This window comes from Prunus mume, linkage group LG6, assembly GCF_029339155.1.
Source record: "Prunus mume cultivar Tortuosa linkage group LG6, ASM2933915v1, whole genome shotgun sequence".
NCBI classification, from domain to species: Eukaryota; Viridiplantae; Streptophyta; class Magnoliopsida; order Rosales; family Rosaceae; genus Prunus; species Prunus mume.
Window position 1 is genome coordinate 18,026,670 of NC_142703.1, and position 22,397 is coordinate 18,049,066.

Here is a 22,397-nt window from a genome sequence, read left to right on the forward strand (position 1 = left end):
TGTCTTGTGATAAATAAAAACACAATAGCCTTTTGTAAGAACTTTCAGTATTCACCTGAATAATAACAACCCTTACCATGTAAATGGGTGAACGTGTCCTTACATGATTTAAAATGTCTTCTAAAACATTCTTCAACTTGAAAGCTTTAGGACGGAAACACCCCTCCCCCTCGTATTGATGAAATTTACAATGTGAACCACAGTGGGAATGAAATGAAGGGACCTACTTGAAGTACAAATGACAAAAATGACAAATGGAGGGACAAAAGTGCCAATTAAGTCAAACTTAGTGGCAATTCAGTCAAACTAAGTGCCAATTCAGTCTGAGATCTCAGCTACTTGATAATCTCATCTCACCCTCACCCTCACCCTCACCCTCACCTTTGTTTGGAGCTCTCATCTCACTTTCACTTACCAATGCTTCCTGTTTCTGTGTTAGCTGATCGTTTTGATTTTCCATTGGTCAGTCTTTTGAAATCAATCTGCAATTTCCAACTGGATTTTTCTGGGTTTTCAAGCAACCCTAGATCCAGCTTCAAATTGCTTACATGTGCTGGTTAAACCCATAATTTAACTGGAAGCAAGGTGGGCAGAGGCTTCAAACAAAGGTGCGTGCTTTATGGTTTTTGGTCACAGCTTCTAGTTCTTGGGCATTTTTTTTCATTTCAATTTCATTTGTTTGGGGTTTTTTTGAAAAAAAATCTCATCGGAGGTTTGTTCAGTATTTTTAACTGGGTTCTGAATTAAACCACAAAATTAGCAGATAACAGAGATACAGATGTATCAGATCAGATTAAAATTGCTATTTGACTGGTATTTGATGTGAATTCGATGCTTGGATCTGTGGTGTTTGATTCATATATGTTATACCTTTGATTCACTGACTTGTGTTGTTTCCTGAGAAATTTCATTGTTTTTTAAGACCTTATAATCTTTGTATTGCAAAACAGTCAATTGCTTCATGTTTTTTGCCTTATTAATATCATAGCTGCTAGCATTACCTGCATTTAGAATATTTTGTGGTCAAATGCCATATCTTTATTTTTCCAGTACTCCCTCCACCATGTCTTCAAAAACTTTTCAGTTCAGTTTTCAATATCCTCTTTCTCTCCCTGTGCAGATGCATATTTCCCTTCCTTTTGGTTTGCTGAGATGCATGACCGTCCAACCATCTTAGCTATTGCTGGAAGAGTATACTTAAGTGTTATAATACCCAGGAGTTAATCAATCGAACATTATGTATTGATTAAGCTTGAACAAGTCTTAGTTCTATAATTTTGAAAAACAATGTGCACTATGTAGGAGAGATCTGTGACTGATCGCAAAACAAGAGCTGCTATCTTCAGGTTTTTGTCCAACCCCGAACACTTTGTATCCTTGTTGATGATAGGAATGTGCAGGGGAAAAGGATGTTGTAAAAGAACAAATATTGTATGTAAGGCGCCATACTGTCTGGTAATCCAAATCCAAATTCACTGATTACAATGGAAATTTTTCCATAAAAATATGGAGATAGATGAAGCGAAAAATAATCATAAATAGAGGGCAGTGGCCATTTCCTTCCAAAGTGGAACATATGTGTGTTTTCTCTGTTATATTAGATCCTTAGTTCCCGCGCATTCCTATATCAACAAGGATACGAAATGCAATGGGATTGGACAAAAAATCGAAGATAGCAACTCCTGGTTTATGATCCATCATAGATGTCTCTTATATAGTGGACATTATTTTTCACATTTATATAATTATGACCTTTTCCAGTTTAGTCAATATATTTCCTTTGAGGGGTTGCTCCTATGTATTATTGAACTTAAAAGTATATAAAATTGTGCGAGGATTAATGGCGTATTATTCTATTGGATGCTTAGATTCAGGTAAGACCTATATGATTTGTTAAATTAAGTTTGAAAACATTTTATTTCGGATTAGTTCCATTGAGTGATTTGTATGCATAAGTTTATGGGCTGACAGCATATTTCTTTCAAGATATAGTTGATGCCCTTACATTTGTCCAAAAATTATGCAGAGTGACTGTTACCTTTTCTTAAAATTTTAAATTTCTCCAAAATTTAGCTATTCCCCTTGGATTATAGGTCGTATTTCATTTTCGCTCCTTGATTATTAATGTGGTTTTTCAGATCCCCCAAAGTTTCAAAAAGTATTAATGCCCCCTGCTACCGTCAATGTCTGTCAATATTTCTGTTGAAAATCATCAAGTGCATGTGGCTTGAGTTTTCAGTTTATTTTCGTGACTCTATTTCTCTCTTCCTCCTCCCCTTCTCTTTCTCTGAAATTCTCTCTCTTCTCTAACCTTCTTGCTCTCTCTAAAGGTTCTAAACTAACAATCTCTTTCTTTTGCTTTTCTCTTAATAATTTAGATCTCTTTCCTTTGCTTTTCTTTTGTGTATCATGGCCGATGGGTTTGAGTGTTATGGTTTTTCTCCCAATTTTTCTATTGGCCCAAGGATTTCCATGCCTTTGGATTTAATTGCCAAGGACAAACAGAACAATTTAACATAGAAGGGCCGGATTCTCTGGATTCACTTGAAGAGTCTCCCTAATCAAATAAGCGTCCTTTTAATTTCTTTGTTAGAAGTTTTCTCTTTAAAGTTTTGTTTGGAGTAGATTCCTTTCTTTTTCTCCAAACTGATTGCTGCTAGAAAGTCTTAGACAGTGATGTTCAAGGAGAAAAAATGGAATATCAAGGTTCTCTAAACTAGAAGTAGCTAGTCGTCACAACCATGAGGGAGGAAGGGGGAAACAAATTCACTCTAGGACTAGTATACTGCATGATAATTACATTATAAATATCATGAACTGGTCGTTGGGTGCTTACAAATTAGTAAGGCATTCATGAACTTAACATTATTGCTGAGCAAAGAAAATTCAAGACCTTATGCACAAAAAGAGGAGAAAGATACGTCGCATACCCAAATCACAGGTTCATTATGGTCAGATTCCGATGACAGAGCTGCTGCATAATGGTGTAGCTTCTTCTCCATTGTGCTCCCCTCCCACCCTCCTCTCCTTAAAGACCCTTTTTCTCTGAAGGAGTGAAGGGAGAATGGGAAAAGTGAGTAAATTTTTAATTTTCTTAAAATTTGGATGGAACTGGGATTTGTAGATCAACTGTATCGGGGCTAGAGATATTTTGGTGCCAATACAATATATCTTTGGGAGTTTCACTAAAACACCCAAAATGGGGGTTGAAATAATAAAAAACCAAGCACTATTTAAACATATTAACACACCAAAAACCCAGCATTACACACACTCAAAATTCATTTATAAACACACCCAAAAAGTTGACTTTGGGGTTGATTTTGGGTGTGTTTCTATGGTTAAATAGTGCTTGGGTTTTTTTTATAAATACATGTCTAGAATTGAGTTTATTTATAAATTTGTATATATCTTTTTCCTGTCTTCTTCCCTCTTGCTTGATACATATATTATGTTACTTTTTTATTGCCATTTTCAACGATTAAACTGAAGCACACTATATTTCTGAGTTCAATTTGGCTTAAATAATCATTATTTCATTCAACAGTTCAATTGTTTTGGATTGGGTCATTTTTCTTCTCTCTCAATAGGAGAAGACTTAAAAAAGAGACGGGTGTGAGATATGGTCTATAAACAGTGGCGGATCCATTAATTTTTCAGAGTAGGGGCAATATTAATAGGATAACAAAAGCCAAATATGAAGATCAAGCACTTGGTTTAAACTGTCATACATTTTGTATATATCCAGAAATGGTCATAGAAAACATTCGACTAGTTTTGGTTTTTCTAATTCAATTGACTTGTGGAGATCTTTGAACAACTTTGAACCAAGTACACTTACTTAAACTAAATCCTTATACCATACTTTTTTGTTGTGGATATAAGTGATATTTCGATTTTAATTTAATCTAAATTATAGTGGGGTGCATTTGAATTCAAATGCATAGTGAGGAGCACATCCGTTTTAGCCAATTTAGCTAAGCCATGTTTGCACCTTAAACCTATTAAAAGTTTGAATGAAATCCAAAATCAGCCAATTTAGCTAAGCCATGTTTGCACCTTAAACCTATTAAAAGTTTGAATGAAATCCAAAATCACGTTGATAGAATAGAGAGAAGGGATTGGTCCTTACAAGTGTGGAATATCCAAGTGGAGGCAATTTGGGCTTCGCATTGAGTGCGGTCCAAACTTTAAAATATTTAATTATAAAAAGATGGGCCTTGGCCCTTAGGCACTTCTAATTTAATGTTTTTTTTTATTTTTTCAGATTAATTTACTCTTCTGAAACTTTCAGAAGTCTATTTAAATTAGAAGTAGGCCCTCATTCGTCTTTACATAAAAAAGTATCAAACAACGCATTCATTCATATTGTCTGAGAGGACAACAAACAAAGGGTAGGATTTAGAATATAGATAGTTGAATTTTGGGTGCAGTCAACTTCAAGCACCAAGAAGGGGTGAAATTACTATCGACATTAAATCAAATATGCAAGTCTCTATTTCGAATACAAGTCAGTGAACTCAATTTCATTATTTTCTGTATATCATATTCGTTGGTTAATATAATACTATTGTTATTATATTAAATTCGTTGAGTATATTGAAATTTCTGTTATATATATATATATATATTGTTTATATAGTCATTGATAGATTACTTTTTTACAAATTTATAAATAAACCCAATTCTAGACATGTATTTATAAAAAAAACTCAAACACTATTTAAACATAGAAACACACCCAAAATCAACCCCAAAGTCAACAATTGTATATTTTTTGGGTGTGGTTATAAATGGGTTTTGAGTGTGTGTAATAATAGGTTTTGGGTGTGTTTATAAAGTGTTTTAGGTGTTGGGTTTTTTTATAATTTCAACTCCCATTTTGGGTGTTTTAGTGAAACTCCCTTATTTTTTTCCTATAATATCAGACTTTAAGCAATGTACGAGGAGCCAATTACAATCAAAGTACAATCCTTGCCACACTGGACTGGAATTCATTAGGTTTAGCCTGTACAACGAACATGGCCATCTCTAGACTTAGGAACCGAATCCTGAGTACATGCTTTCAGACTTTTTCAATTCTTTGGCTCAAGTCCACCTTTCAGAGATCCACAATTCATTCAACCTCCCCATTGGCATCACTCAAACACTACTTTGATCTACTCCTTAGAACTATCTTATAGAGTTAAAGACTTTCCACTAAAATGGCAAAAACTCCAAGCTCTATTTACTTCTTTGTTATCTTATTTTCCTTCATTTCCCTTGTATTGTACACACAGGTCAGTAGATTTATGCGTACGTCCGGACGTTAATGTTTCATAGATTTATAGACTTCCCTGTTACATTAATTGTTTCATGAGGTTAATTCTGGCAGCACCATCAAAAATTGGTATAATGAATTTTGGCAGCACCATCTTCTTGAATCTCATGTATGCAGGGAAAGACATCACCCTGAAGGGTTTAAGGTGACTGATGATTGGTGGAGAATAAAAACCCACGTACATTCCAAGTTGTCCTTGTAAAAATGTAGGGGATTTCTTGACAACTTTTGTGCGAGATGGTCTTATGACCAATTTTCCTTGAGAGCATGGTAAAATAATCTTTTAATATATGAAAGGATGTCCATATGTTTTTTTTCAATTACTTGAGCTGGAATATGAGATCCATATTTTACAGAGATCTTTGGAGAGATTTCCTTTGAATCTGCTAGAATAAAGAGCATATCATTAATTTGGAACCTTGTTACTTTGGGTATGTAAGTCCCTTTGGAACCCTTTGTTCCAAGAATCAAGCCTTCAGTGAATTGTATAAGGTGTAGCCCCCATTGAACATCGGGGCCTTATTTGAGTATGGAAAATACTAGGCTTACTATATTTTTTATATTGTAACAATAGAGGTGGCTCATCAATTATTGTCATCTGATTAGTATGAAATATGCAGTAACATTATTCTTTGATTACAGTCTCAAGCAATCATTAGATTGTGCCAAAATATCAGGATCTTTTTCCCTTGATGATAAACTTGTTGACTGCAAAATCTACCCTTCGTGTCCCTGTCATGCATCAACCAACACTTTAGGTCAGAATATGTGTATTAGAGGTCCCACCTAGCATGCCAAAATATATATGTTTACCTTAAACTCAGGCCCCGTCTTGGCCTAGGACGAACAGGGCAACGGCACGGGGCACAAAAGTTTTCAGGGCACAAAAAAATTTATCGTCCTCCATATATATATATGTATTATATATGCCAAAACGATATATATATATATGTAAAGCAAATGAGAGAATAATAAAACATTTGAAATATCAGAAAATATTCTTAATTAGTGTAAATATTAAGAATTAAAATTATTAATTAAATAAAAATAATATAGTAAATTTACACTTTGTCATATTAAAAAAAAAAAAAATTAAAAGAAAAATCATATAATTGAGCTTATTTTTATAGAACACATCTATCTATTATCTTTTTTAATTCTGAAATAAAATAAAATATATATTTTTAAAAAGCCTCTCACAGAAACTCATATTGTATGAAAAGGAAAAGCATGCGCATTCATTTTTAAAATTTTCTTTCTTTCTTTGCCTGCTGGTCCAGCCAAAGCTTTTCTTCTTTTTCTTATTCCTACAGCTGAAGAAGACGTGCATGTATGATGTCTCCCACCACTTCTTTTATTTATTCTTCATGCCCTTTTGTTCCTTCGTTTTGCTGCTTCTGGTCCACTTTTTCTTCTGTATTTTTTTTTTCATCTCAAATTGAAAAAAATTGATTCTTTATGCCCTTTTGTTCCTCCGTTTTGCGCATCCATTTGTAAGGTGTACTCCAAAAAAATATTGAAAAAAGTACTTTCTTTTTGTCGAAAAAAAAGTGTCTACAAGGGGCACACTCTACACTTCGGCCCTGGGCCTCGGATCACATAGGACCGCCCTGCCTAAAATATCCAAGCCTTCGAGATAGGTTTGAGATTGCACGAATTTGTGAGCGTGCCATTATTATTTGAATATGAATTAAGTAATTTGCGCATCAAAAAACTAATTTAAATCAAACAACTGTGAATTGAACGGAAAAATTAATTAAATATAATTCTTTTTTATGCCTCAAGACAAATGAGGACTTCAATATTTCTCTAATAAAAAGGAAAATAAATAAAAGATCGGATTTCGAGTAAACAAAAAGAATCAAATCTTCAGATCGGATTAGAGAGAAATCTTCAAATATTGAAATCTTCAAATCTTCGAGAGAAAAACGTAAGTTAATCAACTTACATTCGGATTTTATGAAAATATAAGAAATTAGTATTTCTAGAGTCCAATGTTGAAAATATGAAATATTGAAAAAGTTTGTGGAACTCCATTCACCTGAATGTGCAAGGGAAATGAAGGCAAATAAGATCCCCACCACGTAAATGATGAATTTGGGAGCTTTATAGCCATATCTGAATTCTTTTTGCGTTCATAAAAGCACCATGTGGAGTGCGGAATGCTTGAACCTACATTGTTGGAGCCAATGCAATACGTTGGAGCATGCTGTCGGGGCAATCCGCTATCTGAATTCTTGCTTTCGTGTTTTGTGTTAAAACATACCAAAATGAGCATCATATTTGGGACAGTCTTGATGGTACCTACGAGTTTTACTTTAAGAAAAGACTATAAAAACAATCATCTAATTGAACAGTCAAATGCTTTCGGATTGAAATAATCTCTTTTGCAGATATTGTCTTTGAGGCAATATCTAAAAACTAGACGTACGGTTCAAATAATTAAAATACAATGTGTGGTAGGGCTTACAAAGATGTCTCATTCTTCTATTGAATGATCCATTAAATAATTTTATTTGAGGCACACCTTTTAAAGTTCCTTACGAATTTTTTTTAGACAACCCAAAACATTCGAGGTAATGAAATTATTACGCACATGAATTATTTTCAATCACACACTTGAGTAATTTCGCTCCTGTCAACTCCTCGCAATAGAGAGTTGTGTATTTTATATTTAAACTAGACACCGTAATAATTAAGAGATGCTGCAATTCAACTCTTATATTATAACACTAGATATAGACTATATATATAGTCACTGCCCAATGACAAGTCCTACCATTTTCAAGCACGTGTACGGTCAAAGAGGTCCAAAATCATTTTCATTTTTGAGCCATGACCACCTACTGCAGTCACCTGTAAAATATATATGATGAAGTCAAACTGCTAATCAACATATATATTATGTGCTTGCAGGTTTCTTAAGATTTTTAAGTGCAAGCCATGAATCATCAAACACAAATTAATGACACATTGTCATTCAGTCCCTTTCGCCTTCTTTATCTTCTAGTGTACTTCTTAGGGCATAGAAATCTTTCCTATCGATATCATTTCAATTCCCATAGCTCCTAAAACTATCATCAAGGTAGAGCTCGAATATATGACATTCCTCGAACTACATGATAAATTTCAGAATGTTAATCCGTAGCGGTTATAATAAGTCTATATTTTTATTCCAAATATATCCTAAGTCCATAACATATCAACTATTTTGCATGTTCGTCTTAACACATGGATTAATAACACTATGTCACAATATGACTTTGAGGCTAAAATTTTTCGCCAATTTTTAACTTTTTGTCCCCAAAAGAAAGTGTTTATATGTTATAACGTATATGAAGAAGTAATTATTGGCATATTCAGAATCACTCTCAAAACGAACACTCAAGCCCAATACAACTATTATAATTGGAAAATGCTTGATATGCGACAGTTTTTTACCAATATTTTTTTCGCCATCTATGCAATACCTGTCAATTGCATTGAAAACTGAGCATGATTTAGAACTAACTGTCACAACCATATTAGTTGAGAAAAAAGTTGAAAAAGAAAGTTGAAAACTATAAACATTATTTCTTGTTTTTTTATACGTGTTATATCAAAACTAGAACCTCCCTCCGGTGCAAAGAGAAAATTACTTTTAAGTTGCCAAGCCCTTTACTGGCCAATTCATAGTCGAACAATCCAAAATGTTTTGGGGAAAGTGTTCGTAAAAGTTGACAGATCCTCAGTGACTTCAAGGACTGGGCTGGACTTGACATGTTGAGTCTTATGTGGAGCCCATGTACCACAAACATAAGACAGCTCAGGGCCGCGTGGGCCAATTGAGGGTACAGCCATGGGATGCAATGAGAACCGTCCATGAGGTTTAGGTGGGGCATGCGTTCAAAACGTAGACAGGTGACCACATGGGGGACCTGCATGATTGAAAGATCTTCTTGTTTGGACACCGTTTCTTGGGCCCACCACACTTATCTCCTGCTGAACATTCCAGAATAGAAAGAAGGCAATAATTGTTTAACAGTGATGCTTGGTGGGTCTGATTTTTTTTGTTGACGTTGAGACTTACAACCAATCAATACCAATAACTGTTGGGAACTTGGGATTTAACCTGACATTCCCTAATTGTTTTCTTTAATTTTTTTTATACAAGCAAATATTTAGAAGTTGAAATCGAACACATGATTTTGAGTACATGGATAAATAGTGATAAATTTTGTTATGAAAAAGATAAATAACATGAAAAACTAATATGAAAACAGTTGGAATAAATTAGAAATGAGGAATATCTTTCTCACATCGTTAGTTACGGTGGAAATCATACTAATACGAGAGTGTGACAGAACAGTCTTTAATGGATTAAAATCTCTCATAGAATTCCATAGAAATCTCTCAAGTATTAGGAACCTGTTTGAATATCAAATATGTATAATCTTTGAAGAAGAATATTCACCTAGGTTACTGGTGGATCAAGGTAACTTGTTCTCCAAACTAACCCTTGTAAAACTTCCATCTTGACGAATATTCCCTATAGTCGATGTGTGTGTGAGAGAGATTTGATATATTCCATGGTGCTTGGCTCTTTGCTGAAGAAGTTTGGTTGGTGATTATAGGCATTCTGGGATGTTAGTTATGTTATGTCCTCTTTGCTCATGAAACATGTGCGCCTTGGGTTATTTCCACCAAAACGTCCCCTTCATTTCCCTTTTTGGTAAGATCATGAACATGAATCTGAACTTCTTCTGACAAAACACTAGTACAGAAGTAGGGTCAATAAAAATGTTCCCATTTGATTCTCTCCCGCATGGAAGGTTTTTTTTTCCTTCTCATTGCATTGAATTTTAGAGTCTCTGTCTGTAACTGTATCAAAAACATCATCAAGCATTATTCACAGTTGATTTTGGATAGATGTATATGTATGGCATCAAATTTCAAATTACCAAATGCAAGTGTATGATTTCGATTCTTAGCTCAAGTTACTTGAATTGGGTGAATGATGAAGAGTCTTTATTTTGTAAGAAAAAGAAAAAAATATAAATTAGTTCAATTCATCTTGTAAAAGGGCTAGGGTTCAAATCATAAATTGTTGGAATTTTAAAAGGTTTTAAAAATTTAACCGTTTTATTTATTTAATTATTTTGGCTTTTTTATTTTATTTATTGTGGGGTTATAAATATTTAATATTTAGGCTTTATTTCTGGTTGGTGAATGACTTAATTTTTTTGGTTGGTGAACTTTTATGGTTGGTGAAGGTTACATGTTTCGGATGCCTATAAAAAGCCACTCCTCATTCACATTTGATACACACACAAGACACACAATACACTATCAGAATATCACATTCTAATTCTCTCATTTTCTACTTTTACATGTTATTCTCTACTTTATATCATTATTATTTTGGGTAATAGGTTATGTGACTTGGATACATATATCTGTCTATAAACGTGCTCATAGCGGATCTTGAGTTTGTGTACAAGGGTCGTATCTTTGGAGTCTTGTAGACCGTCCAGTACCTGCACGTAGGGAGGCTACAAATGTCTTTAGGATAGCGTCTTTGACGTGCTTCACCGTACCAAACTCACCTTCTTACTTATTATTTATTTTCCTTTTACTTACCTATTATTGTGTTTTCTTCAATTTTATTATACCTTCAAAACTTTCCAATTTATTTATATGTTATTTATAATATAAATGTTTTGTATTTGGCTTTACAGAAGAGGAAAACTATTATTTTTTATAACATAAATTAGGTTCCGAAGATTTGTTAGCTTCAACTTTACCTATACACAAGTGCAAGCATTTCAAAAGTGAAAAGAACATGATCATTTACTAAGAAGAGAGTTTTGAGGCGAGCTTTGAGATTAAGGCGAGATTAGGGAAGAGATTTATTTTAAAATTTCGTATTACGAATAACATTGTATGGGAAACTTCATAAAATATTTATAAATTGTAGTATAAAGCTTTTTGGTACAAATGAGAGAAGGTCATCCTTTGTATGATACTTTGGTTTTATAGACACTTAAATTAGTGAGATTTTAAGAACACCACCACTGCCGACATGGAAATAGTGGCTACTTTCACTGCACACCCTCATGGGCCCATTGGGGCACAACCGTCTTTGCTACCATTGTTTTATTGGGTATAAAACATTCATTACTATCTCTTATCACCACTGCTACCACAACACATTTATATTTTCATTCATTCTCTCATGATAAGGAAGAAATTTCACATTTTATTCTATCATGTTGGATAAGTTAATCCTATAAAGAGTTTGCTATCATGAGCCATCTCAAGTGTAATGGCATGTGTGGCGAGAATACAAGTCCTAAATTTAAACATTGAAATATAAAAAGGTTATAAGTCAAGCAGTTAAAAGCATTTATTAATTCACGCAAAGCCTTAAATTTTATCTACCAACCTCGATATGAACTCCCAAAAACGAAAAAAAAGTATTGAAAAACAATTCAGGGTAAACTTTGGCCTAATCTATATCATCATAGAAATAAAAATCTGACAAATAATGAAGACATCCAAAACTAATGCAAATTGAAAAGACAACTTGTCTATAATTAGACCTAGATGATCAGCGACATACAACAAGTAATCAAGTGGCTTTATAAATAATGGTACAAAAGGACAATACACTCTCTGACAATTAGTCTAGCCACTTGCCTAATGACCCAATATCAAGTGGCGGGAAATGTCCTCCCTCCAATATGAACCGTCGAGGGGGAGAGAGATTACATCAGTTGAAAAATGCCTAATGACCCATTAAATATTGTAAATCTTTTTACAGCTGATGATGAAACAAAAGTATATCTCACTTAATTGGTCAGAAAGTATTTTTTTAATTTCTATTTTCTAGTATTATTTTGGGCTTGAAAGGGACAGGTGTTTGGCTCATAATGGTTAATGCAACAGCAGCCTAGAAACTTGGACTCTGATGGGTGAGTCCAGTGATCTGTCCCATAATATATATTTTTATTAAAATTTAAATGTATTTATTTGCATTATTTTTTTTGTAATTTTGCTTGTGGTGCAACTATAAATACAGTACTTGCAACTCTTCTCGTGAGGGCTCACAAGCCAATAAAGCCGATCACTTTCTATCAAAATCAATTCACGCATTTCACTCCATTATAAAATCTGACTTCCACTTCCCGTTTGATAAAATCCCTACTCCGCTGATCACTTCCAAACCACTCCCAAAATCTCGCTACTTTATATAGTTCAGTCATAGGAGCTCAAAACAACACATTTTGGTCTGTTCACCTAGCCACCCTGATTTTTGTTTTTTTTCCATTTAAATCTCAAAATTTTGGTTTTTGGCCTTCTGGGTACCTGAGATTCTACTTTTTAGGAGTATCTGTGATCTGGGTATCTTCAGTTTTGGCTCAAGATCCATTGCCAACTTTTCTCAGATTTAGCTGTTTTATTCTTGGAGCTCTGTTTTGGGTTTTATGGTTTTAATAGTGTAACTCCATCAATGACCTTGAATATGTCACTGACTCTTAACTTAATAATAATTATCTTTGTGTGATCTATACTTTACTTGGTTGCTTAGATAATAGATCACATCTCTTACTTTACTGGGGTTTGGGTTCAGTTTTGAGTGCACATTTTCTGATCTGTTACCATTAAACTAGAATGGATTCTTGCTGTGTGACCTTGAAACCGAACGCCCATTTGAGAAAACCAAGTGGTCTTTGTAATGGTGATGGTGGGTTTTGGGGGGAGAGAGTTAGAGGGAGCCTTAATAACAAGCTTTGGGACAATCGGTTGACAAAGGCTTTGAGAGCTGAGAAGAGGGCCAAGAAGGTGAAATCTGGAGTTGTTCTTTCTGTTCTTACATCAAGTAACACCGAGGCTGTGGTAAGTTAATATCCTTTTCAGTTACCAATTTGATATTTATTGAAATGAGCATTTTATCTGTGTCTATCTTATCTTCAAGTTCTGTAATTTGTATGATCACTGCCATTTTTGTATGTTATTTATTTATTTTGGGTATTAATTTGTCTTTGTTGATCTAAAATTGCAAAGGTTGTCACATTCTTTTGTTATTTTCTTTACTTTATTTTTTATTTTTATGAATTCTGTTTTCTTAAATTTGTGTTCAATGTCAGGCTGTGCAAATGCCACCTATATATAGACGGAGAGTAGACCCCAAGAATGTAGCTTCAATCATTTTAGGAGGAGGCGCAGGGACTCAGCTCTTTCCTCTTACCATAAGATCAGCAACACCTGCAGTAAGATAAATTATGTTGATTTGTTTTAGAAAAATTTGGTTGTATGATCCTTCATTAATAACCATACGCTCACATGATTCATCAAAGCTTGTGATTCAATATCGCAATTGAAGTTGTATGATGTATTGATTTGGTATGATTGCAGGTCCCAGTTGGAGGATGCTACCGTCTTATAGACATTCCAATGAGCAATTGCATCAACAGCAATATAAACAAGATTTTTGTACTGACGCAGTTTAATTCTGCTTCTCTCAATCGTCACATTGCTCGCACCTATTTTGGAAATGGTATCAACTTTGGGGAAGGATTTGTAGAGGTAAATGAATCCTTTAATGCAGATTAATACCTGTATCATTTTGTGATTGGTCTGTTATTAAATTAGTTGTAGGCTGATAATTATGTAAAGATGCTGCAAAAATCAGTTTTCAAACTGATAGTTAGTCTGATAGGGAACCTTTAGTTGTAATTAATGTTAAATGAAGTAGTTCTCGCTATATAAGAAAGAAGAAGAGGTCTTATATTTAAAAGGATTTAATCATTAAAAAAAAATATATCTGGTCCAATGTGTTATTTCTTTTTCAAGTTCCTTGATTATTTTGTGACTCAAAGCACACTTCAAGTGCAGATTCTGGCAGCCACTCAAACGCCTGGGGAGGCAGGAATGAATTGGTTCCAAGGAACAGCAGATGCTGTGAGGCAATTTATATGGGTATTTGAGGTGGGTAAAGAAGTTTGCAACAATGGTATTGTTTTAAAATTAAAGAAGGGGGGAACTGATAGTAATAATGGGTCTGTATGTTGTTCCTTGGTTTGCATAACTTGATTTCGGGTACAATGTACTGCATTATTTCTTGTAGGATGCCAAAAACAGGAATGTTGAGAATGTACTGATTTTGTGTGGAGATCATCTTTACCGAATGGATTATACAGACTTTGTGCAGGTTTGATAATTTCCCTTCATTTAGGACTTGTTTATTGTTAAAATTTTCTTACACATTTTCTATGATATACAGAGTCACGTTGATAGAAATGCTGATATTACAATTTCATGTGCCGCAGTGGGTGACAGGTCTGTTTTTTTCTCCCTTTGTCTTTACAAGACTTTGAATGTAACTTTTGTTTTTTTATTTTTTCTCTTTCATGGCTGTCGATAATGTTTGTTGGTTTACCATAATTCACAAAATCTTAAGCGATTAGGATGTGAGTCAACCATTATTTTATATTCTAACACCTCCCCCACCTGTTATTATATAGTGTAACAATTGCAAATTGACAATTAATGGAACATCAATCACATAGTAGTTTCCTCTGGCACATTCTGTTTTCTTAAGCTAACTTATGAGGCAAAAAATAAAGATTATGTCAATGATATCCCCCGACCCCAAAATCCTCATTCTTATAATTTCCTAAATATCTCTTCTAAATTCCATCTAAAGTTGAACGCATGCTTTCCAGCCGTGCGTCGGATTATGGATTGGTGAAGATAGACAGCAGAGGTAAAGTCATCCAGTTTACTGAAAAACCAAGGGGAGCTGATCTAAAAGCAATGGTAAGCAAGAAAATCCAGATATTATGCTAATCAGATTATTTTTCTCACTTTCAATGAGGTTCAAAAATAACTTTTGCATCCTGTTATTGAAATGCTCATTTGGAGGAACATAACAGACTGATGCTTTTCTCCATTACTCTTTTACACTATTTTCCAAGTTCATCTTATTTAAATTCCCTGTGTCTTAACATTACCCATGTATTTAGACTTACATGACTGCATTAATGAATAATATATCTTAGACATAAGTTTTACCCTTCTTGGTTGACATTCTGCAGCAAACAGATACCACGCTTCTGGGATTGTCCCCACAAGATGCCATGAAATCCCCATATGTTGCATCAATGGGAGTTTATGTATTTAAGACAGAAATTTTGCTAAATCTTCTGAGGTGGAGATATCCAACATCAAACGACTTCGGGTCTGAAATCATTCCTGCAGCAGTGAGAGAGCACAAAGTTCAAGTAAGATAACCATTACAGTTGAAGTGTCTTCATCTATGAGTTTTTCCCTATCCATAAAGGATTGAAGGAAACAGAAGAGTGAAGCCTCAACTGAAAGACCATAAAATTTGAGCCATTTGCATAACAATTCATGATTCTTCATATTTTCTTCTTACTGATTTATCTGTTTATACACAAATATTGAAGAAAATGTCTGTATAATTTGCCTTTGCTTTTACAGGCATTTATGTTCAGAGAATACTGGGAGGACATTGGAACTATAAAGTCTTTCTATGATGCTAACTTGGCCCTCACCAAAGAGGTAGATTTCATTGTTTTTATAGGGCAACATTTCATAATTCCATTTCCCTTCAGTTCATTTCCTTGAGGATGTCAAACATTTAGACATGGCATACACAAAAGGTTCACATCACCCTCCAAAAAAAACAAAAACAAAAACAGAAAGGAAAATGAAAAAAGAACAAACGTGCCTTTCCATACTATTTTCTGGGGCACCCTGTTATTCTAGACTATAACATGTAAACACGGAGAACATATGATGAATCCCTATAATTGTGTAGAGTTCTTAAATAATGTCTTAATATCAATTCTGTGAAACAAAGAGCAACATCATTTTCTTTCCCTGATGTGTGATTAATGTCCCGGAAAATTACCTTCTCTTTTTGCAGTTCGCGAAGTTTCATTTCTATGACCCAAAGACACCTATCTTCACCTCTCCTCGATTCTTACCACCAACCAAGATTGACAAGTGCCGGGTATGCTAATGTACTTGGGATCATATTGGAAACTTCATTGAGGCGATCTGCTTCTCATGCATTATTTTTGTATTGCAGATTGTGGATGCAATAATATCACATGGATGTTTCTTGCGAGAATGTAGTGTCCAGCATTCAATTGTAGGTGAACGTTCACGATTGGATTATGGTGTTGAGCTGAAGGTGAATTTTCATGGTTTTCAAAGACAGAAGTTGAAAACTGGACTGGTTTGTTTACTTTCATTCTTATGACTATGTTTATTAAGTTGTTACCTCTTGCTACAGGATGCTATAATGATGGGTGCAGACTATTACCAAACTGAAACTGAAATTGCATCTCTGCTTGCGGAGGGGAAGGTCCCAGTTGGTATTGGAAGGAATACAAAGATTAGGTAATTAGATTCACAAATTGAGAAACATTTCTTAGCTTTACGTGGAATGTAGAATGCCGAGGTTTCTAATTATGTCTTTATGATTCTTCCTTGAAGGAATTGTATAATTGATAAGAATGCAAAGATAGGGAAGGACGCAGTGATCGTGAACAAAGATGTAAGCATGGCTTCCCATGGTCCAGTCTCATTTTTTTGGGATACATTGATATTTTCATTTTACCTTTTAACCAAACTTGACTGGGCCAACCTTTTATTGAGTGAAATATATACCATCATATTCAATCTTATGGTCGTCTTTATTCTCTGGTTCTGTAGGGGGTTCGAGAAGCAGATAGGCCAGAAGAGGGATTTTACATTCGTGAGGGAATCACAATTATTCTGGAGAAGGCAACAATACAAGATGGCATGGTTATATGATGGATCTTAACATCTCAAGTACTTTTCAACACAGTTGAAAAATGGTGGTGGGAAAGAGACTTGCAAACGTTTGGATCTTAACATCTCAAGTGCATTTGGCAGCTGAGGGGTATAGCTTCTGCAGCATTTTGCCTTTTAAACTAGAAAAATCCTTCCGTACTTGTAAAAATGGAGTTTATAAGCTTATAAGAGTTCTAGAGTCACCAGATGTACAAAAATAAGCTACAGCAGCTGACCCGCCGCCGGCTGCTTTCATCCTTCATGGAGGTGATATATCCATAAGAACCTATGAACTTTCTGTATCAATATTGATTATGAATAATGTTTGAAACGTAGTTGTATCTCAGAAAAAGAAAAAGCATTTTATTTAACTTGTGGACGTGTTCATCTCTGATAATGTTGGTTCAAAGAGAAGCCACCAGCAGCCTATAGCAATGGAGAAGAAAAGAGTTAACAGGAATCAGAGAATTCCAAATTCTAGCAGCGTTTTTTTATATTATAAAGTTATCAGTAGGCTATGCCTTTTGTAGTAATAATTTCAAAGGTACAGTTGAAACCCTTTTCTATTATAAAGCTGTCATCCTTTTAATATCCCAATCTATAACAACAACAACCCAAAAAAAATTTATTCAAACTATATACAATGTCAGGGAACTCAAAAAACCACCACCATGATCAAGGGTTTTCAAATTTTGTAGCTCAAGTGGTTAATTCTATCATATTAATTGAGCTTTTAGCATTGTAGCATTACTCTTGCATTTGTAGCTCAAGTGGTTAGGTTTTAGGTTTTAGGTTCGATTCCCGCTTCCTAAATATCGATTGTATAAAAAAAAAGAGAAAAATAAATAGAAAAGATGAAAATTGAAGGGAGAAAATCGTACCACAAAACTGAGTCTTTAGAACGCCACATGGCAATACAAACTAACACTTGGAAGGTTTGCTCTCTTGACATCTGTCTTTGGGGCAGGAGGAACTCAAAAACAGATCACGCAAATACAAGAAAGACAGAAAGGGAACCTCAAAAACAGTTTAACATCCAATCTGACTTCTAACTCAGACAAAAGAAAGAAGATGCAGCAAATAAAAGATGTAATGAAAAAATCAGAAGGTGGAGTGGCACAGAAGAAAGAGAGCCTTGTTTCCAACCTTAAAACTCAAGAAAACAACCAAGAAATTGATTCAGGCTCTGCCCTCCAACTCTTTCTTGATAACATCCTCATCAGTTCTATCCCTGGCATAAAAAACTCACCCGGTAAGCATGATATAATTTCCAATGTTCCATTATCTTTGTTTTTGGTTTGGTTTTTTGAATTTGGTTACCTTAAAATCCCATTATGAAAATAATGTTTTTTTAATTTTTTCTGTCCTAAATTGGATGCAATGCAAAGTTTTGGAATTGAAAACTGGGGATAGTGTAAGAGATGCCATTCATTTGATGCACGAGAAGAATGTGTGTGGTGCACCAATTACTGACAATACCAAAGGAAGCTTTTCGGATCCTTATATTGGTTTCATTGATTTCGCAAGTATTGTTCTTTGGTTTTTTGAGGTAAGGATGTTCATTTTTGTAGATTTTAACGTTTTAAAAGCTTCCCCAGATGAACATTTGTGTAGTGTTATTTACACAATTATATATATAACAAATGCTTCTCACGAAAATTTTATTTCGAGGAATGTGAGAATTGCAGAAGAGACACAGCAGCTGAAGAAATTGGTAACTATGGTGTTTTTGACATGCTTGAACAGCATCCTCACATTGGCCAAACCAAGGTTTTTATTTTATATTTTTTTACCCTTTTAGTTATTTTTTATTTTATTTAATATGGTAAGTAGACATAGAAGATAGAACAATTCCATGTAAGCCAAAAAGTCCATTTAGAGAAATACAAGTCCATAACACTTAACATGTTCACTTCATTATATTAGCCCTTTTCTTTTTCTTTCAACTGAAAAGTTTTATGTTTAACAATGTTGATGCCATGGTTTTCGAATCTCTAAAGTATAACCTGCCAAGCATTTTGACACACGATATTATTCAGATTCTTTAATCCCTTTGTTGTATTTTAGAACCTTGAAGTACTATTTTAATGCAGATTGTTAAATCTTTATTTCGTTATGAGCACTTCTGTTTAATTCTGATAGATTGGCGAGCTGGCTAAGTCGTTTCTGTGGAATTCTTATTTCCCTGTACACTTGGATGAGACACTCTTCCATGTTCTGCTGCTACTTTCAAAGCATCGGCTGCAAGTTGTGCCTGTCATAGAGAGAACCAGTTCTAAGCTCATTGGTTTTATTTCGCAGGTATATTTATCTCTAAATTCTACTTCATAAATGGTGCTTTTGAGAAGCAAATATGGCCATTAGCAGCAGGCCCAAATGAGAATCTGTAAAAGTAACAAGAAATTGAGATGATCTTTGGCGGTTTTGTTTAAAGCTTACAAAACAACACTAAGCTTAAGTTCTTGATTATCTAATATGCGTGTATAGCATGGAGTACTTCTTCTGCTGCTTCAATCAAGTGGTTTAGACTGGTTTGATAGCATTGCTGACAAGCCTTTATCAGAGTTCCGGTATATCAACCCATAAACTGTTCTTTTCTTTTCTTCATCTTTTTTTTTTTGGGATAAATCAAGCTATAAGAGTAGTTTACAATTGAATAGTAAATTCTCATTTAATTTGGAATTGCATCTCTACGGATGTTTCAATACAGGTTTGGTAATGAAGAGCATGTTGTACATGTATATGGAGACCAAAGCATGACCGAAGCTCTTCATGTTCTATGGAAAAGCCAAAATGGTGCAGTTGCTGTCACAGATAGGAAAAGTAAGAAGGTCATTGGTAGCATAAGGAAATGCGATATCTACCTCCTTCTAGAGAATCTACCTCGCAATATAAAGTAAGTTACATCCATTTTTTCGTTCTCCCTTCTATGTTTTGTTTTGTAACCCATACTTTTCGTTTTATTTTTCGCTGTTGTTTTTTAATAAAAGAGAGACAAGGAGGAGAGAGGAGGTCCCCAACTCCCCAAATTCAAACTGATTGCCGACTATCTCCAACTTAACCATGTTGTGGAGTTCAGATATTGAATTTTATCTCAAAAGTTTTATATGCAATGAGATATGCTACTTAAAATTTCCAATGTCAAACAGCCATTTATCTAATTAATGAACAATTCCTAACTTCGCCATTCTGTTCTCCTCTCTTCTTCTAGTTGACGAAGAAAAACAGAAAACAGAACAGAGATATGCATCTAAAGGAGTTGTTAGTTTCTCATGTCCACTTCAGTGTAGCATTTGATATGCAAATTATATATATAGGCACACATAAATGTCCAGACCCTTGACAGTTGTATCTTAATAACAGCGTGAACATGACAAGATCATGGGCTTGTTTGGTGCCTAGGATTAGATTGGATTGGATAACTCATTGAAGCTAAGGCGTGTTAAAGGAAGAAAAGAAGAAATTTTAACTTAAGATATGTAATATTACATGTTTAATTTGATGTTTAATCATATAACAGCAGAAGTCTAACTGTGGAGGAGTTCATTCACATGGAGAATGATGATCATAAAACAGGCTCTGATCCAACAATTGAAAGAGACATTGGGGCTCTTCTCTCAGCCGGCTTTCTGCGCCTCAAAAACAACTTCGCGCCAAGAATGGACTCACCGGTCACCAACAAGAAAACCGAAACACTGAAGCAAGCCATGAGAAACATGGCAGACACAAAAAGCAGTTTCAGCTTCTTGGTTGATGAATCAAATCAGGCCACAGGGATGCTCACATTGAGAGATATGATCATCCACTTTGCTCCACCATGTATAGATTCAAGCATCCATGGTTGTGGGTTCTTTGAATCTGCTCTGGAGCAGACTGGTTGCCATGTCAAAGATGGAACCATAATCTCTGATAATTGATTGATTTGACAGTGTTTCTAATGTTAATCTGAACCCAATATTTTTGCTAAAAATTGAAAAAAAACCCAACATGCCGACTTAAGCTCTGCATTATTTCTTAGCTTTTGGCACATTGTGACAGCCTATCATTGATTTTAGACTCTACACTGCAACCATGGGTGCAGGAACACGTGATATGCTTGACATCTAGGACCAGTATCACACCTCTGAATGACATTATCTTGTTCCTCTGCTTCTACTTTTTCTTTTCATTGCTTTGGAATTTAGAGCTTTATCTGTTGTCAAATTTCCAGCTGAATATATGGTGTAGTTCGTGGATCATTACACGTATGTATCCCATAATAGCCTGCTTATGTTTTCTGTACTGATATTTTTTTGGTGTCTAAAGCTACGTAGTTCGAGATTTTAAGTTAAGCGGGGATGTAGATCCTCCACTTGAATTTTCTTTGTTAAGATCTGCTCAACTCATATAATAAGTTGTCACTTGAAAAAAAAAAAACAGAAATCAAAATGTTACCAAATTGACACATTACATATACTAGTAAAATAAAAAATAAGAAGAAAATCACTTTCACACAACTTTTTTTTTTCTTCTTCTTCTGTGGTCCTGTGTTTGGTCGAAGGACAAACTTTTAGCATTAGAGGTGATAGTGTGCTGGGTCACTAATGATGGCGTGGCAATCTTATATTGGAAGTCAAATAAATTTTGGATAAGTCTGGCAACTTCAATTTGAAACGTCAATTTCATACAACCCACCACAGCATTTTAATCTCAATTGTGTCCACCAATTTCAAAGTTTCAATTTCATACTATTCTCTGCTGCATGATTGGGCACGTCATTATAAGCTCCAGAAATGGCCCTCTCCACACCCAAACGAGTTTCGCGAAAATGGACGGCCAGAAAAAACGAAAAAAAAACATTACTCTCATGCATATCGTTGTAAATGTCCATTTCCAGCTCAGTACAGTACAACAATAATAAGGCAAATGCAGGTTAGGTTAGATTAGGCCAGGTGAGTTGTCCAAGATTTTGAGTTCCTCTTCTACCTAAGTTCGAATTTCTCTCTCTCTACCTAAGATTAGTTTAAAAAAGAAAAAGAAAAAAAAAAGGGTATTGACGATTACTAACTGCCGTTACCTCCCCGCCTCTCTCCCGCAGTGATCAGGCCCTCCATCTCCTCCCTCTCTGTTTCTCCTTCTCTTCATCCATAATAATTCTTGCTTATCAACTAAGGTAATTAGATTTGTTCTAAACTTCTAAAGATGAATGTCTTATGTATGATGGGAAACATATGCCTTTGGATGAGAGCTGATCTCGTTGATACTATTC

The 22,397-nt window shown here is 34.7% G+C and overlaps 2 protein-coding genes and 1 long non-coding RNA gene across 7 annotated transcripts; all 3 read left to right on the plus strand.

Moving 5' to 3' along the window:
* The first annotated feature begins 228 nt into the window (after positions 1-228).
* On the plus strand, positions 229-5,640 carry LOC103335674 (uncharacterized). 4 transcript variants are annotated; one of them, XR_016128227.1, is made up of 3 exons: positions 297-608; positions 1,121-1,874; positions 5,409-5,640. It is a non-coding gene; the product is annotated as an uncharacterized LOC103335674 (long non-coding RNA). The 4 variants fall into 4 exon arrangements; XR_016128226.1 differs by having other exon boundaries at positions 5,438-5,640; XR_016128228.1 differs by lacking the exon at positions 5,409-5,640 and adding an exon at positions 4,929-5,393.
* Positions 5,641-12,397: 6,757 nt separating this feature from the next.
* On the plus strand, positions 12,398-17,520 carry LOC103335676 (glucose-1-phosphate adenylyltransferase large subunit 1-like). Its single transcript, XM_008238697.2, has 14 exons — positions 12,398-13,198; positions 13,450-13,572; positions 13,718-13,888; positions 14,198-14,290; positions 14,430-14,513; positions 14,586-14,641; positions 15,028-15,121; positions 15,400-15,585; positions 15,806-15,886; positions 16,254-16,340; positions 16,419-16,523; positions 16,626-16,732; positions 16,829-16,889; positions 17,048-17,520. The coding sequence occupies exons 1-14, from the start codon at positions 12,974-12,976 to the stop codon at positions 17,147-17,149; spliced, it is 1,575 nt and encodes a 524-aa protein (XP_008236919.1). The 5' UTR covers positions 12,398-12,973; the 3' UTR covers positions 17,150-17,520.
* Positions 17,521-18,112: 592 nt separating this feature from the next.
* LOC103335677 (SNF1-related protein kinase regulatory subunit gamma-1-like) lies at positions 18,113-21,298 on the plus strand. 2 transcript variants are annotated; one of them, XM_008238698.3, is made up of 7 exons: positions 18,113-18,401; positions 18,538-18,698; positions 18,821-18,919; positions 19,292-19,450; positions 19,637-19,719; positions 19,860-20,045; positions 20,670-21,298. In XM_008238698.3, exons 1-7 carry the CDS (start codon positions 18,221-18,223, stop codon positions 21,064-21,066), a joined length of 1,266 nt encoding a protein of 421 aa, XP_008236920.2. In that variant the 5' UTR covers positions 18,113-18,220; the 3' UTR covers positions 21,067-21,298. The 2 variants fall into 2 exon arrangements, with proteins under 2 accessions (XP_008236920.2, XP_008236921.2); XM_008238699.3 differs by having other exon boundaries at positions 20,673-21,298.
* The last annotated feature ends 1,099 nt before the right edge of the window (positions 21,299-22,397 follow it).

What these genes read in the sequence shown, in the direction of transcription:
- LOC103335677 (XM_008238698.3), top strand. Translation starts at nt 18,221, where the DNA reads ATGCAGCAAATAAAAGATGTAATGAAAAAATCAGAAGGTGGAGTGGCA. An exon ending in TGGCATAAAAAACTCACCCG is followed by an intron (nt 18,402 to 18,537) that starts GTAAGCATGATA and finishes TGCAATGCAAAG; the next exon opens with TTTTGGAATTGAAAACTGGG. An exon ending in AAGCCTTTATCAGAGTTCCG is followed by an intron (nt 19,720 to 19,859) that starts GTATATCAACCC and finishes GTTTCAATACAG; the next exon opens with GTTTGGTAATGAAGAGCATG.
- LOC103335676 (XM_008238697.2), top strand. Translation starts at nt 12,974, where the DNA reads ATGGATTCTTGCTGTGTGACCTTGAAACCGAACGCCCATTTGAGAAAA. An exon ending in TAAGATCAGCAACACCTGCA is followed by an intron (nt 13,573 to 13,717) that starts GTAAGATAAATT and finishes GTATGATTGCAG; the next exon opens with GTCCCAGTTGGAGGATGCTA. An exon ending in ATTATACAGACTTTGTGCAG is followed by an intron (nt 14,514 to 14,585) that starts GTTTGATAATTT and finishes TATGATATACAG; the next exon opens with AGTCACGTTGATAGAAATGC.